This window comes from Oncorhynchus keta, chromosome 16, assembly GCF_023373465.1.
Source record: "Oncorhynchus keta strain PuntledgeMale-10-30-2019 chromosome 16, Oket_V2, whole genome shotgun sequence".
NCBI classification, from domain to species: domain Eukaryota; kingdom Metazoa; phylum Chordata; class Actinopteri; order Salmoniformes; family Salmonidae; genus Oncorhynchus; species Oncorhynchus keta.
In genome coordinates, this window is record NC_068436.1 from 13,637,959 (window position 1) to 13,652,303 (window position 14,345).

At 47.1% G+C, this 14,345-nt stretch overlaps 1 protein-coding gene across 1 annotated transcript in view; it reads left to right on the forward strand.

Annotated features, from left to right (window-relative positions):
- LOC118395562 (lipopolysaccharide-responsive and beige-like anchor protein) overlaps positions 1–14,345 on the forward strand; it is a 405,339-nt gene that overhangs the window by 341,687 nt on the left and 49,307 nt on the right. The window contains 1 exon segment of the mRNA XM_052464349.1: positions 18–107. Within this exon segment, the coding sequence (XP_052320309.1) occupies positions 18–107 (90 nt within the window).

Here is a 14,345-nt window from a genome sequence, read left to right on the forward strand (position 1 = left end):
TCTCTCCCTCTCGCCAGGCTGTGGAGGCACAGATCAGGAGTTTTGGACAGACCCCATGTCAGCTGCTCATCGAGCCACACCCACCAAGGAGCTCCGCCATGCAGGTGGTGAGTCTCGCACACACGTACTGACCAATACTGTGCCCAAAACCATGCCCTATACCATGCCCTATACCATACCCAATACCATGCCCTATACCATACCCAATACCATGCCCTATACCATACCCAGTACCGTGCCCAGTACCGTACCCAATGCCATGCCCAATACCATACTCAATACCGTACCCAATTCCGTGCCCAATACCGTACCCAATACCGTACCCTATACCGTGCCCAATACCGTGCCCAAACCTTACCCAATACCATGCTCTATACCATGCCCTATACCGTACCCAATACCGTACTCAATACCATGCCCTATACCATGCCCTATACCATACCCAATACCATGCCCAATACCGTACCCAATACCATGCCCAATACAGTACTCAATACCATGCCCTATACCATGCCCTATACCTTACCCAATACCGTACCCAAAACCATGCCCTATACCATGTCATATACCATGCCCTATACCATGCCTTATACCATGCCTTATACCATGCCCTATAACATGCCTTATACCATGTCCCTATACCATGCCCAGTGCTGTGTCCAGTACCGTGACCAGTACCGTGCCCTATACCATGCCCTATACCATGTCCCTATACCATGTCCTATGCCATGCCCTATACCATGCCTTATACCATGTCCCTGCCTTATACCATGCCTTAGTGCTGTGTCCAGTACCGTGATACCAGCCCTATACCGTGCCTTATACCATGCCTTATACCATGCATGCCCTATACCATGCCCTATACCATGCCTTATACCGTGCCCTAACCATGCCCTATACCATGCCTTATACCATGCTCTTATACCATGCCCAGTACCATGCCTTATACCATGCCCTATACCATGCCCTATACCATGTCCCTATACCATGCCCTATACCATGCCCTATACCATGCCCTATACCATGTCCCTATACCATGCCCTATACCATGCCCTTATACCATGCCCTATACCATGCCTTATACCATGCCCTATACCATGCCTTATACCATGCCCTATAACATGCCTTATACCATGCCCTATACCATGCCCAGTGCCGTGTCCAGTACCGTGACCAGTACCATGACCTATACCATGCCCTATACCATGCCCTATACCATGCCTTATACCATACCCAATACCATGCCTTATGCCCTTATACCATGCCCTTATACCATGCCCTATACCATGCCCTATACCATGCCCTATACCATGCCTTATACCATGCCCTATACCATGCCTTATACCATGCCCATACCATCTGCTATACCATGCCTTATACCATGTCCATACCATGCCTTATACCATGCCCTATACCATGCCTTATACCATGCCCTATACCATGCCTTATACCATGCCTTATACCATGCCTTATACCATGCCTTATACCATGCCTTATACCATGCCCTTATACCATGCCTTATACCATGCCTTATACCATGCTATACTTGCTCCTTATACCATGCCCTATACCATGCCCTATGCCTTATACCATGCCCTATACCATGCCCTATACCATGCCCTATACCATGCCCTATACCATGCTCATGCCCTATACCATGCCCTATACCATGCCCTTATACCATGCCTTATACCATGCCCTATACCATGCCTTATACCATGCCCTATACCATGCCCTTATACCATGCCCCATATACCATGCCTTATACCATGCCTTATACCATGCCTTATACCATGCCCTATACCATGCCCCTATACCATGCCCTATACCATGCCTTATACCATGCCCTATACCATGCCCTATAACATGCCCTATACCATGCCTTATACCATGCCCTATACCATGCCTTATACCATGCCCTATACCATGCCTTATACCATGCCCCTATACCATGCCTTATACCATGCCTTATACCATGCCTTATACCATGCCTTATACCATGCCTTATACCATGCCCTATACCATGCCCTATACCATGCCTTATACCATGCCCTATACCATGCCTTATACCATGCCTTATACCATGCCTACCATGCCCTATACCGTGCCTTATACCATGCCTTATACCATGCCCTATACTTGCCTTATACCATTACGCCTTATACCATGCCTTATACCTCATGCCTTATACCATGCCCTATACCATGCCCTATACCATGCCTTATACCATGCCTTATACCATGCCTTATACCATGCCCTATACCATGCCTTATACCATGCCCTATACCATGCCCTATACCATGCCCTATACCATGTCTTATACCATGCCTTATACCATGCCTTTATACCATGCCTTATACCATGCCCTATACCATGCCTTATACCATGCCCTATACCATGCCTTATACCATGCCCTATACCATGCCCTATACCATGCCTTATACCATGCCCTATACCATGCCCTATACCATGCCCCCATATACCATGCCCTATACCATGCCTTATACCATGCCCTATACCATGCCTTATACCATGCCTTATACCATGCCTTATACCATGCCTTATACCATGCCTTATACCATGCCTTATACCATGCCTTATACCATGCCTTATACCATGCCCTATACCATGCCTTATACCATGCCCTATACCATGCCTTATACCATGCCCTATACCATGCCTTATACCATGCCCTATACCATGCCCTATACCATGCCTTATACCATGCCCTATACCATGCCTTATACCATGCCCTATACCATGCCTTATACCATGCCTTATACCATGCCTTATACCATGCCCTATACCATGCCTTATACCATGCCCTATACCATGCCCTATACCATGCCTTATACCATGCCTTATACCATGCCCTATACCATGCCTTATACCATGCCCTATACCTTATGCCTTATACCCAGTGCTGTGCCCTATACCATGCCTTATACCATGCCTATACCATGCCCTATACCATGCCTTATACCATGCCCTATACCATGCCCCTTATACCATGCCCTATACCATCCCTATACCATGCCTTATACCATGCCCTATACCATGCCTTATACCATGCCCTATATACCTCCATGCCTTATACCATGCCCTATACCATGCCCTTATACCATGCCTTATACCATGCCCTATACCATGCCCTATACCATGCCTTATACCATGCCTTATACCATGCCTTATACCATGCCTTATACCATGCCTTATACCATGCCCTATACCATGCCTTATACCATGCCCTATACCATGCCCTATACCATGCCCTATACCATGCCTTATACCATGCCTTATACCATGCCTATACCATGCCCTTATACCATACTGCCCTATACCATGCCTTATACCATGCCCTATACCATGCCTTATACCATGCCCTATACCATGCCCTATACCATGCCCTATACCATGCCTTATACCATGCCCTATACCATGCCTTATACCATGCCCTATACCATGTCCTATACCATGCCTTATACCATGCCTTATACCATGCCTTATACCATGCCCTATACCATGCCCTATACCATGCCCTATACTGTGCCCTATAACATGCCCTATACCATGCCTTATACCATGCCTTATACCATGCCCTATACCATGCCTTATACCATGCCCTATACCATGCCTTTTATACCATGCCCTATACCATGCCCTATACCATGCCTTATACCATGCCCTATACCATGCCTTATACTGCTCTTATACCATGCCCTATACCATGCCTTATACCATGCCTTATACCATGCCCTATACCATGCCTTATACCATGCCCTATACCATGCCTTATACTCATGCCTTATACCATGCCCTATACCATGCCCTATACCATGCCTTATACCATGTCCCCATTATACCATGCCTTATACCATGCCCTATACCATGCCCTATACCATGCCCTATACCATGCCCTATACCATGCCCTATACCATGCCTTATACCATGCCTTATACCATGCCTTATACCATGCCCTATACCATGCCCTATACCATGCCTTATACCATGCCTTATACCATGCCTTATACCATGCCTATACCATGCCCTATACCATGCCTTATACCATGCCCTATACCATGCCCTATACCATGCCTTATACCATGCCCTATACCATGCCTTATACCATGCCTTATACCATGCCTTATACCATGCCCTATACCATGCCCCTATACCATGCCTTATACCATGCCCTATACCATGCCCTATACCATGCCTTATACCATGCCTTATACCATGTCCCTATACCATGCCTTATACCATGCCCTATACCATGCCCTATACCATGCCTTATACCATGCCTTATACCATGCCTTATACCATGCCCTATACCATGCCTTATACCATGCCCTATACCATGCCTTATACCATGCCTTATACCATGCCCTATACCATGCCTTATACCATGCCTTATACCCCCTATACCATGCCCTATACCATGCCCTTATACCATGCCCTATACCATGCCCTATACCATGCCCTATACCATGCCCTATACCATGCCTTATACCATGCCCTATACCATGCCTTATACCATGCCTTATACCATGCCCTATACCATGCCTTATACCATGCCCTATACCATGCCTTATACCATGCCCTATACCATGCCTTATATACCATGCCTTATACCATGCCCTTATACCATGCCCTATACCATGCCTTATACCATGCCCTATACCATGCCCCATGCCTATACCATGCCCTATACCATGCCTTATACCATGCCCTATACCATGCCTTATACCATGCCCTATACCATGCCCTATACCATGCCTTATACCATGCCTTATACCATGCCTTATACCATGCCTTATACCATGCCCTATACCATGCCCTATACCATGCCTTATACCATGCCTTATACCATGCCTTATACCATGCCCTATACCATGCCCTATACCATGCCCTATACCATGCCCTATACCATGCCCTATACCATGCCTTATACCCCTATACCATGCCTTATACCATGCCTTATACCATGCCTTATACCATGCCCTATACCATGCCCTATACCATGCCTATACCATGCCCTATACCATGCCTTATACCATGCCCTATACCATGCCCTATACCATGCCTTATACCATGCCCTATACCATGCCTTATACCATGCCTTATACCATGCCTTATACCATGCCTTATACCATGCCTTATACCATGCCCTATACCATGCCCTATACCTGCCTATACCGTGCCTTATACCGTGCCTTATACCATGCCCTATACCATGCCTTATACCATGCCTTATACCATGCCCTATACCATGCCTTATACCATGCCCTATACCATGCCTATACCGTGCCTTATACCATGCCTTATACCATGCCTTATACCATGCCCTATACCATGCCCTATACCATGCCCTATACCATGCCTTATACCATGCCCTATACCATGCCCTATACCATGCCTTATACCATGCCCTATACCATGCCTTATACCGTGCTTTATACCATGCTATACCATGCCTTATACCATATACCATGCCCTATACCATGCCTTATACCATGCCTTATACCATGCCCTATACCATGCCTTATACCATGCCTTATACCATGCCTTATACCATGCCTTATACCATGCCTTATACCATGCCCTATACCATGCCTATACCATGCCTTATACCATGCCCTATACCATGCCTTATACCATGCCTTATACCATGCCTTATACCATGCCCTATACCATGCCTATACCATGCCCTATACCATGCCTTATACCATGCCCTTATACCATGCCTTATACCATGCCTTATACCATGCCCTATACCATGCCTTATACCATGCCTTATACCATGCCCTATACCATGCCTTATACCATGCCTTATACCATGCCCTATACCATGCCCTATACCATGCCCTATACCATGCCTTATACCATGCCCTATACCATGCCTTATACCATGCCTTATACCATGCCTTATACCATGCCCTATACCGTGCCCTATACCATGCCCTATACCGTGCCTTATACCATGCCTTATACCATGCCTTATACCATGCCCTATACCATGCCCTATACCATGCCTTATACCCCTTATACCATGCCTTATACCATGCCCTTATACCATGCCTTATACCATGCCCTATACCATGCCCTATACCATGCCTTATACCTGCCTTATACCATGCCTTATACCATGCCCTATACCATGCCCTATACCATGCCCTATACCATGCCTTATACCATGCCTTATACCATGCCCTATACCATGCCCTATACCATGCCTTATACCATGCCTTATACCATGCCTTATACCATGCCTTATACCATGCCTATACCATGCCCTATACCATGCCCTATACCATGCCCTTATACCATGCCCTATACCATGCCTTATACCATGCCCTATACCATGCCCTATACCATGCCCATGCCCTATACCATGCCTTATACCATGCCCTATACCATGCCTTATACCATGCCTTATACCATGCCCTATACCATGCCTTATACCATGCCTTATACCATGCCTTATACCATGCCTTATACCATGCCCTATACCATGCCCTATACCATGCCTTATACCATGCCCTATACCATGCCTTATACCATGCCCTATACCATGCCCTATACCATGCCCTATACCATGCCTTATACCATGCCTTATACCATGCCCTATACCATGCCCTATACCATGCCTATACCATGCCTTTATACCATGCCTTATACCATGCCTTACTATACCATGCCTTATACCATGCCCATACCATGCCCTATACCATGCCCTATACCATGCCCTATACCATGCCTTATACCATGCCCTATACCATGCCTTATACCATGCCTTATACCATGCCTTATACCATGCCTTATACCATGCCTTATACCATGCCCTATACCATGCCTTATACCATGCCTTATACCATGCCTTATACCATGCCTTATACCATGCCCTATACCATGCCTTATATACATGCCTTATACCATGCCTTATACCATGCCTTATACCATGCCTTATACCATGCCCTATACCATGCCTTATACCATGCCCTATACCATGCCTTATACCATGCCCTATACCATGCCCTATACCATGCCTTATACCATGCCCTATACCATGCCTTATACCATGCCCTATACCATGCCCTATACCATGCCCTATACCATGCCTTATACCATGCCCTATACCATGCCCTATACCATGCCCTATACCATGCCCTATACCATGCCCTATACCATGCCTTATACCATGCCCTATACCATGCCTTATACCATGCCCTATACCATGCCTTATACCATGCCTTATAGTGCCATGCCCATACCATGCCCTATACCATGCCTTATACCATGCCTTATACCATGCCCTATACCATGCCCTATACCATGCCTTATACCATGCCCTATACCATGCCTTATACCATGCCCTATACCATGCCTTATACCATGCCCTATACCATGCCCTATACCATGCCCTATACCATGCCCTATACCATGCCTTATACCATGCCCTATACCATGCCCTATACCATGCCTTATACCATGCCCTATACCATGCCTTATACCATGCCCTATACCATGCCTTATACCATGCCCTATACCATGCCCTATACCATGCCTTATACCATGCCTTATACCATGTCCCTATACCATGCCTTATACCATGCCCTATACCATGCCTTATACCATGCCCAGTGCTGTGTCCAGTACCGTGCCCTATACCATGCCTTATACCATGCCTTATACCATGCCTTATACCATGCCCTATACCATGCCCTATACCATGCCCTATACCATGCCTTATACCATGCCCTATACCATGCCCTATACCATGCCCTATACCATGCCCTATACCATGCCCTATACCATGCCTTATACCATGCCCTATACCATGCCCTATACCATGCCTTATACCATGCCTTATACCATGCCTTATACCATGCCCTATACCATGCCTTATACCATGCCCTATACCATGCCTTATACCATGCCTTATACCATGCCTTATACCATGCCATCTATACCATGCCTTATACCATGCCCTATACCATGCCTTATACCATGCCTTATACCATGCCCTATACCATGCCCATGTACTATACTGCCTTATACCATGCCTTATACCATGCCCTATACCATGCCCTATACCATGCCATGCCCTATACCATGCCCTATACCATGCCTTATACCATGCCTTATACCATGCCTTATACCATGCCTTATACCATGCCCTATACCATGCCTTATACCATGCCTTATACCATGCCCTATACCATGCCTTATACCATGCCCTATACCATGCCTTATACCATGCCCTATACCATGCCTTATACCATGCCCTATACCATGCCTTATACCATGCCCTATACCATGCCTTATACCATGCCCTATACCATGCCCTATACCATGCCTTATACCATGCCTTATACCATGCCTTATACCATGCCTTATACCATGCCCTATACCATGCCTTATACCATGCCTTATACCATGCCCTATACCATGCCTTATACCATGCCTTATACCATGCCCTATACCATGCCTTATACCATGCCCTATACCATGCCTTATACCATGCCCTATACCATGCCTTATACCATACCCTATACCATGCCTTATACCATGCCTTATACCATGCCCTATACCATGCCTTATACCATGCCCTATACCATGCCCTATACCATGCCCTATACCATGCCTTATACCATGCCCTATACCATGCCCTATACCATGCCCTATACCATGCCTTATACCATGCCCTATACCATGCCTTATACCATGCCCTATACCATGCCCTATACCATGCCTTATACCATGCCTTATACCATGCCTTATACCATGCCTTATACCATGCCTTATACCATGCCCTATACCATGCCCTATACCATGCCTTATACCATGCCTTATACCATGCCCTATACCATGCCTTATACCATGCCCTATACCATGCCTTATACCATGCCCTATACCATGCCTTATACCATGCCTTATACCATGCCCTATACCATGCCTTATACCATGCCCTATACCATGCCTTATACCATGCCTTATACCATGCCCTATACCATGCCTTATACCATGCCCTATACCATGCCTTATACCATGCCTTATACCATGCCCTATACCATGCCTTATACCATGCCTTATACCATGCCCTATACCATGCCTTATACCATGCCTTATACCATGCCTTATACCATGCCTTATACCATGCCTTATACCATGCCTTATACCATGCCCTATACCATGCCTTATACCATGCCTTATACCATGCCCTATACCATGCCCTATACCATGCCTTATACCATGCCCTATACCATGCCCTATACCATGCCTTATACCATGCCCTATACCATGCCTTATACCATGCCCTATACCATGCCTTATACCATGCCTTATACCATGCCTTATACCATGCCCTATACCATGCCCTATACCATGCCTTATACCATGCCCTATACCATGCCTTATACCATGCCTTATACCATGCCTTATACCATGCCCTATACCATGCCCTATACCATGCCCTTATACCATGCCCTATACCATGCCCTATACCATGCCTATACCATGCCCTATACCATGCCTTATACCATGCCCTATACCATGCCCTATACCATGCCCTATACCATGCCTATACCATGCCTTATACCATGCCCTATACCATGCCCTATACCATGCCTTATACCATGCCCTATACCATGCCCTATACCATGCCTTATACCATGCCCTATACCATGCCTTATACCATGCCTTATACCATGCCTTATACCATGCCCTATACCATGCCTTATACCATGCCCTATACCATGCCTATACCATGCCCTATACCATGCCTTATACCATGCCCTATACCATGCCTTATACCATGCCTTATACCATGCCTTATACCATGCCCTATACCATGCCTTATACCATGCCCTATACCATGCCCTATACCATGCCTTATACCATGCCCTATACCATGCCTTATACCATGCCTTATACCATGCCCTATACCATGCCCTATACCATGCCTTATACCATGCCTTATACCATGCCCTATACCATGCCCTATACCATGCCCTATACCATGCCCTATTCCGTGCCCTATACCATGCCCTATACCGTGCCCTATACCGTGCCCTATACCATGCCCTATACCATGCCCTATACCGTGCCCTATACCGTGCCCTATACCGTGCCCTATACCATGCCCTATACCGTGCCCTATACCGTGCCCTATACCGTGCCCTATACCGTGCCCTATACCATGCCCTATACCATGCCCTATACCGTGCCCTATACCGTGCCCTATACCGTGCCTTATACCATGCCCTTATACCATGCCTTATACCATGCCATATACTGTGCCATTATACCATGCCTTATACCATGCCCTATACCATGCCTAATACCGTGCCTTATACCATGCCTTATACCATGCCCTATACCATGCCCTTATACCATGCCCTATACCGTGCCCTATACCATGCCTTATACCATGCCCTATACCATGCCCTTATACCATGCCTTATACCGTGCCTTATACCATGCCTTATACCATGCCTTATACCATGCCTTATACCATGCCTTATACCATGCCCTATACCGTGCCCTTATACCATGCCCTATACCGTGCCCTATACCGTGCCTTATACCATGCCTTATACCGTGCCTTATACCATGCCTTATACCATGCCCTATACCGTGCCCTATACCGTGCCTTATACCGTGCCTTATACCGTGCCTTATACCGTGCCTTATACCATGCCTTATACCATGCCCTATACCATGCCCTATACCGTGCCCTATACCGTGCCTTATACCGTGCCTTATACCGTGCCTTATACCGTGCCCTATACCGTGCCTTATACCGTGCCTTATACCGTGTCCAGTACCGTGTCCAGTACCGTGTCCAGTACCGTGTCCAGTACCGTGTCCAGTACCGTGTCCAGTACCGTGTCCAGTACCGTGTCCAGTACCGTGTCCAGTACCGTGTCCAGTACCGTGCCCAGTACCGTGCCCAGTGCCGTGTCCAGTACCGTGTCCAGTGCCGTGTCCAGTACCGTGTCCAGTACCTTGTCCAGTACCGTGTCCAGTACCGTGTCCAGTACCGTGTCCAGTACAGTGTCCAGTACCGTGTCCAGTACCGTGTCCAGTACCGTGTCCAGTACCGTGTCCAGTACCGTGCCCTGTACCGTGCCCAATACAAACCCATCTCCTCAGTAGTGTAGATAGAGGCCCAATGGAATAGCCTTGCCTGTCCTTGACTGCTAGTATGTTAAACGATGGTCTCTGACTGCTAGCATGTTAAACAACGGTCTCTGCTTTGACTCATACTAGCCCGTCTATAGTCTTTCCTCTCCCCACCATCATCCCTCCATCCTAACCCTGGGAAACGTAAGCTCTGGTTTTGAACCCGTCTCCTCTCGTCCTCAGAGAGGGGTGAGGTGTGATTCTATGTGAAGGGATGAGGTGTGATTTGGGGTGTAAGGAGGGCGGATGAGGGTGAATGGATTAGCGCTGTGGAAACATGGTCCTGAGCCAAACTCCCACTCTACACCTTTAGACAGACAGACGAGGGGACCAGGGGAGAACCAGAGGGAGGAGGACCGGCTGGGAACAATGGCCCATAGGTGACAGGCTTTTAAGGGGCAGGAAGAGGGGGTGACGGGGGGGGGTCTGTGGATGACGTGCCGACTTGAGCCCCCATTAGCGGGGTGGCCCTGTGGTGCTGACAGCTGGAGACCATTGGCACACACACATATACACAAATACAAACATACACACAAACACACACACATACACAAACATACACACACATAGCGCTGCCCATATGCCACCCATGTTTACCAAACACCCCATTAGCTCCGCACCACATATCCAAATAATTCTACATTCATCCACAGGTTGGGAGTCTAGAGTTTCCCCCAGACATGGGTGCAAATACTACTTGATTTCTTTCAAACACTGTTAGCGTTTGCCTGCCTGGAGTGCCAGGTGGGTGAGGTTTGCTCTTTTTGAGGGTAGATCAGCTTTAATATTTGCCAATAGAACCCACAATCTATCAAAGTAATTGTTTGCATAATTTCTAATCCCCCTAATTTAGGTTTTCTATTTCTTTATATTTTTCCCCCTACCATCCCTCCCTGATTGGAGTACATTTAACGGAAAACAGTACTTCTACTGCTACTTACAGCTATTTTGTCTCACATGACTATAGAAATAACTTTATATATATTCCTAATTTCCTCTCTCTGCAAGTGCTGGATTTTCACACAGTGTCCAATCCTCCATTAATTCTGATCTGAACTCCAACTAAAAGATTTACCTATCTTTCCCAGTATAATGGCATTTTATCATTTCCTTTTGCAAAACATCCCTCACTGTGATGTCTTACGAGGGTCCTGACTCAAAGCGAGCCACCGATGGACAGTACCTGAAAAGATGTTCTGTTGATTCTGTTTCCTCCCCTTCTAATGTCTTAATGAAATCAGAAGTTGACTATCCTGGCCTGCTGTACAGTATACTATTAGTAACAGTATTAACTCTTCCACTCTCACAGTAGGACAGTACAGTAGGGTACAGTATACTATTAGTAACAGTATTAACTCTTCCACTCTCACAGTAGGACAGTACAGTAGGGTACAGTATACTATTAGTAACAGTATTAACTCTTCCACTCTCACAGTAGGACAGTACAGTAGGGTACAGTATACTATTAGTAACAGTATTAACTCTTCCACTCTCACAGTAGGACAGTACAGTAGGGTACAGTATACTATTAGTAACAGTATTAACTCTTCCACTCTCACAGTAGGACAGTACAGTAGGACAGTACAGTAGGGTGCAGTAGGGTACAGTATATTATTAGTAACAGTATTAACTCTTCCACTCTCACAGTAGGACAGTACAGTAGTACAGTACAGTAGGGTACAGTATACTATTAGTAACAGTGTATTAACTCTTCCACTCTCACAGTAGGACAGTACAGTAGGACAGTACAGTAGGACAGTGCGGTGCAGTAGGGTGCGGTGCGGTACAGTAGGGTAGGGTGCGGTACAGTAGGGTAGGGTGCGGTACAGTAGGGTGCAGTGCGGTACAGTAGGGTGCAGTGCGGTACAGTACAGTAGGGTGCGGTACAGTAGGGTGCAGTGCGGTACAGTAGGGTGCGGTACAGTACAGTAGGGTGCGGTACAGTAGGGTAGGGTGCGGTACAGTAGGGAGCAGTGCAGTACAGTAGGGTGCAGTATAGTAGGGTGCAGTATAGTAGGATGCAGTGCAGTAGGGTACAGTAGGGTGCAGTGCAGTACAGTAGGGTGCAGTGCATTACAGTAGGGTGCAGTACAGTGCAGTACAGTAGGGTGCAGTGCAGTACAGTAGGGTGCAGTGCAGTACAGTGAGGTGCAGTACAGTACAGTAAGAGCTGCTGAGATGAGAAGGGAGCAGTAGAATAACGAGGGGAGAAATGGGGAGACACTTTCCTAGACAAATAAACGTGTTTTTGCTAGGAAAGTGTCTCCCCATTTCTCCCCTCGTTGTTCTGAGCAGGGCCTCAATTCCCTGTGGTGAGACACACGTACGTACGGAAATCCATTGGAAACTCGACCCCAGTACTGGAGCAGGAGGGCATATGAGTCCATCCTTTCAAGTGGTTAAAGGTGTCTTGTATGTAATTGTTTGGCCTCTCCGGTGGTGGTAGGTGGGCCTGGTGTGTTTGGACAGGTTTGACGTGTCCAAGACAAACTGATGTTCAGTGCCTTCCTCTTTCCATTCACACCAGCAGCAGATGAGGGACTTCTTTCCTTTTCTTTCTCTCTCTCTTTCTCTCTCTCTCTCTCTGACTCACCCCCATTAATCTCTTTACACCTCTCTTTGCTGTGTCCTTCTCCACCTTTGTTTTCCATCCCTCCCCCTGTCTGAGTGTAGTGTGGTGTCAGATTCCAGTCCTGGCATGTCCCCCTGTCTGAGTGTAGTGTGGTGTCAGATTCCAGTCCTGGCATGTCCTCCTGTCTGAGTGTAGTATGGTGTCAGACTCCAGTTCTGACATGTCCCCCTGTCGGAGTGTAGTGTGGTGTCAGACTCCAGTCCTGGCATGTCCTCCTGTCTGAGTGTAGTGTGGTGTCAGAATCCTGGCATGTCCTCCTGTCTGAGTGTAGTGTGGTGTCAGACTCCAGTCCTGACATGTCCCCCTGTCTGAGTGTAGTGTGGTGTCAGAATCCTGGCATGTCCTCCTGTCTGAGTGTAGTATGGTGTCAGACTCCAGTTCTGACATGTCCCCCTGTCGGAGTGTAGTGTGGTGTCAGACTCCAGTCCTGGCATGTCCTCCTGTCTGAGTGTAGTGTGGTGTCAGAATCCTGGCATGTCCTCCTGTCTGAGTGTAGTGTGGTGTCAGACTCCAGTCCTGACATGTCCCC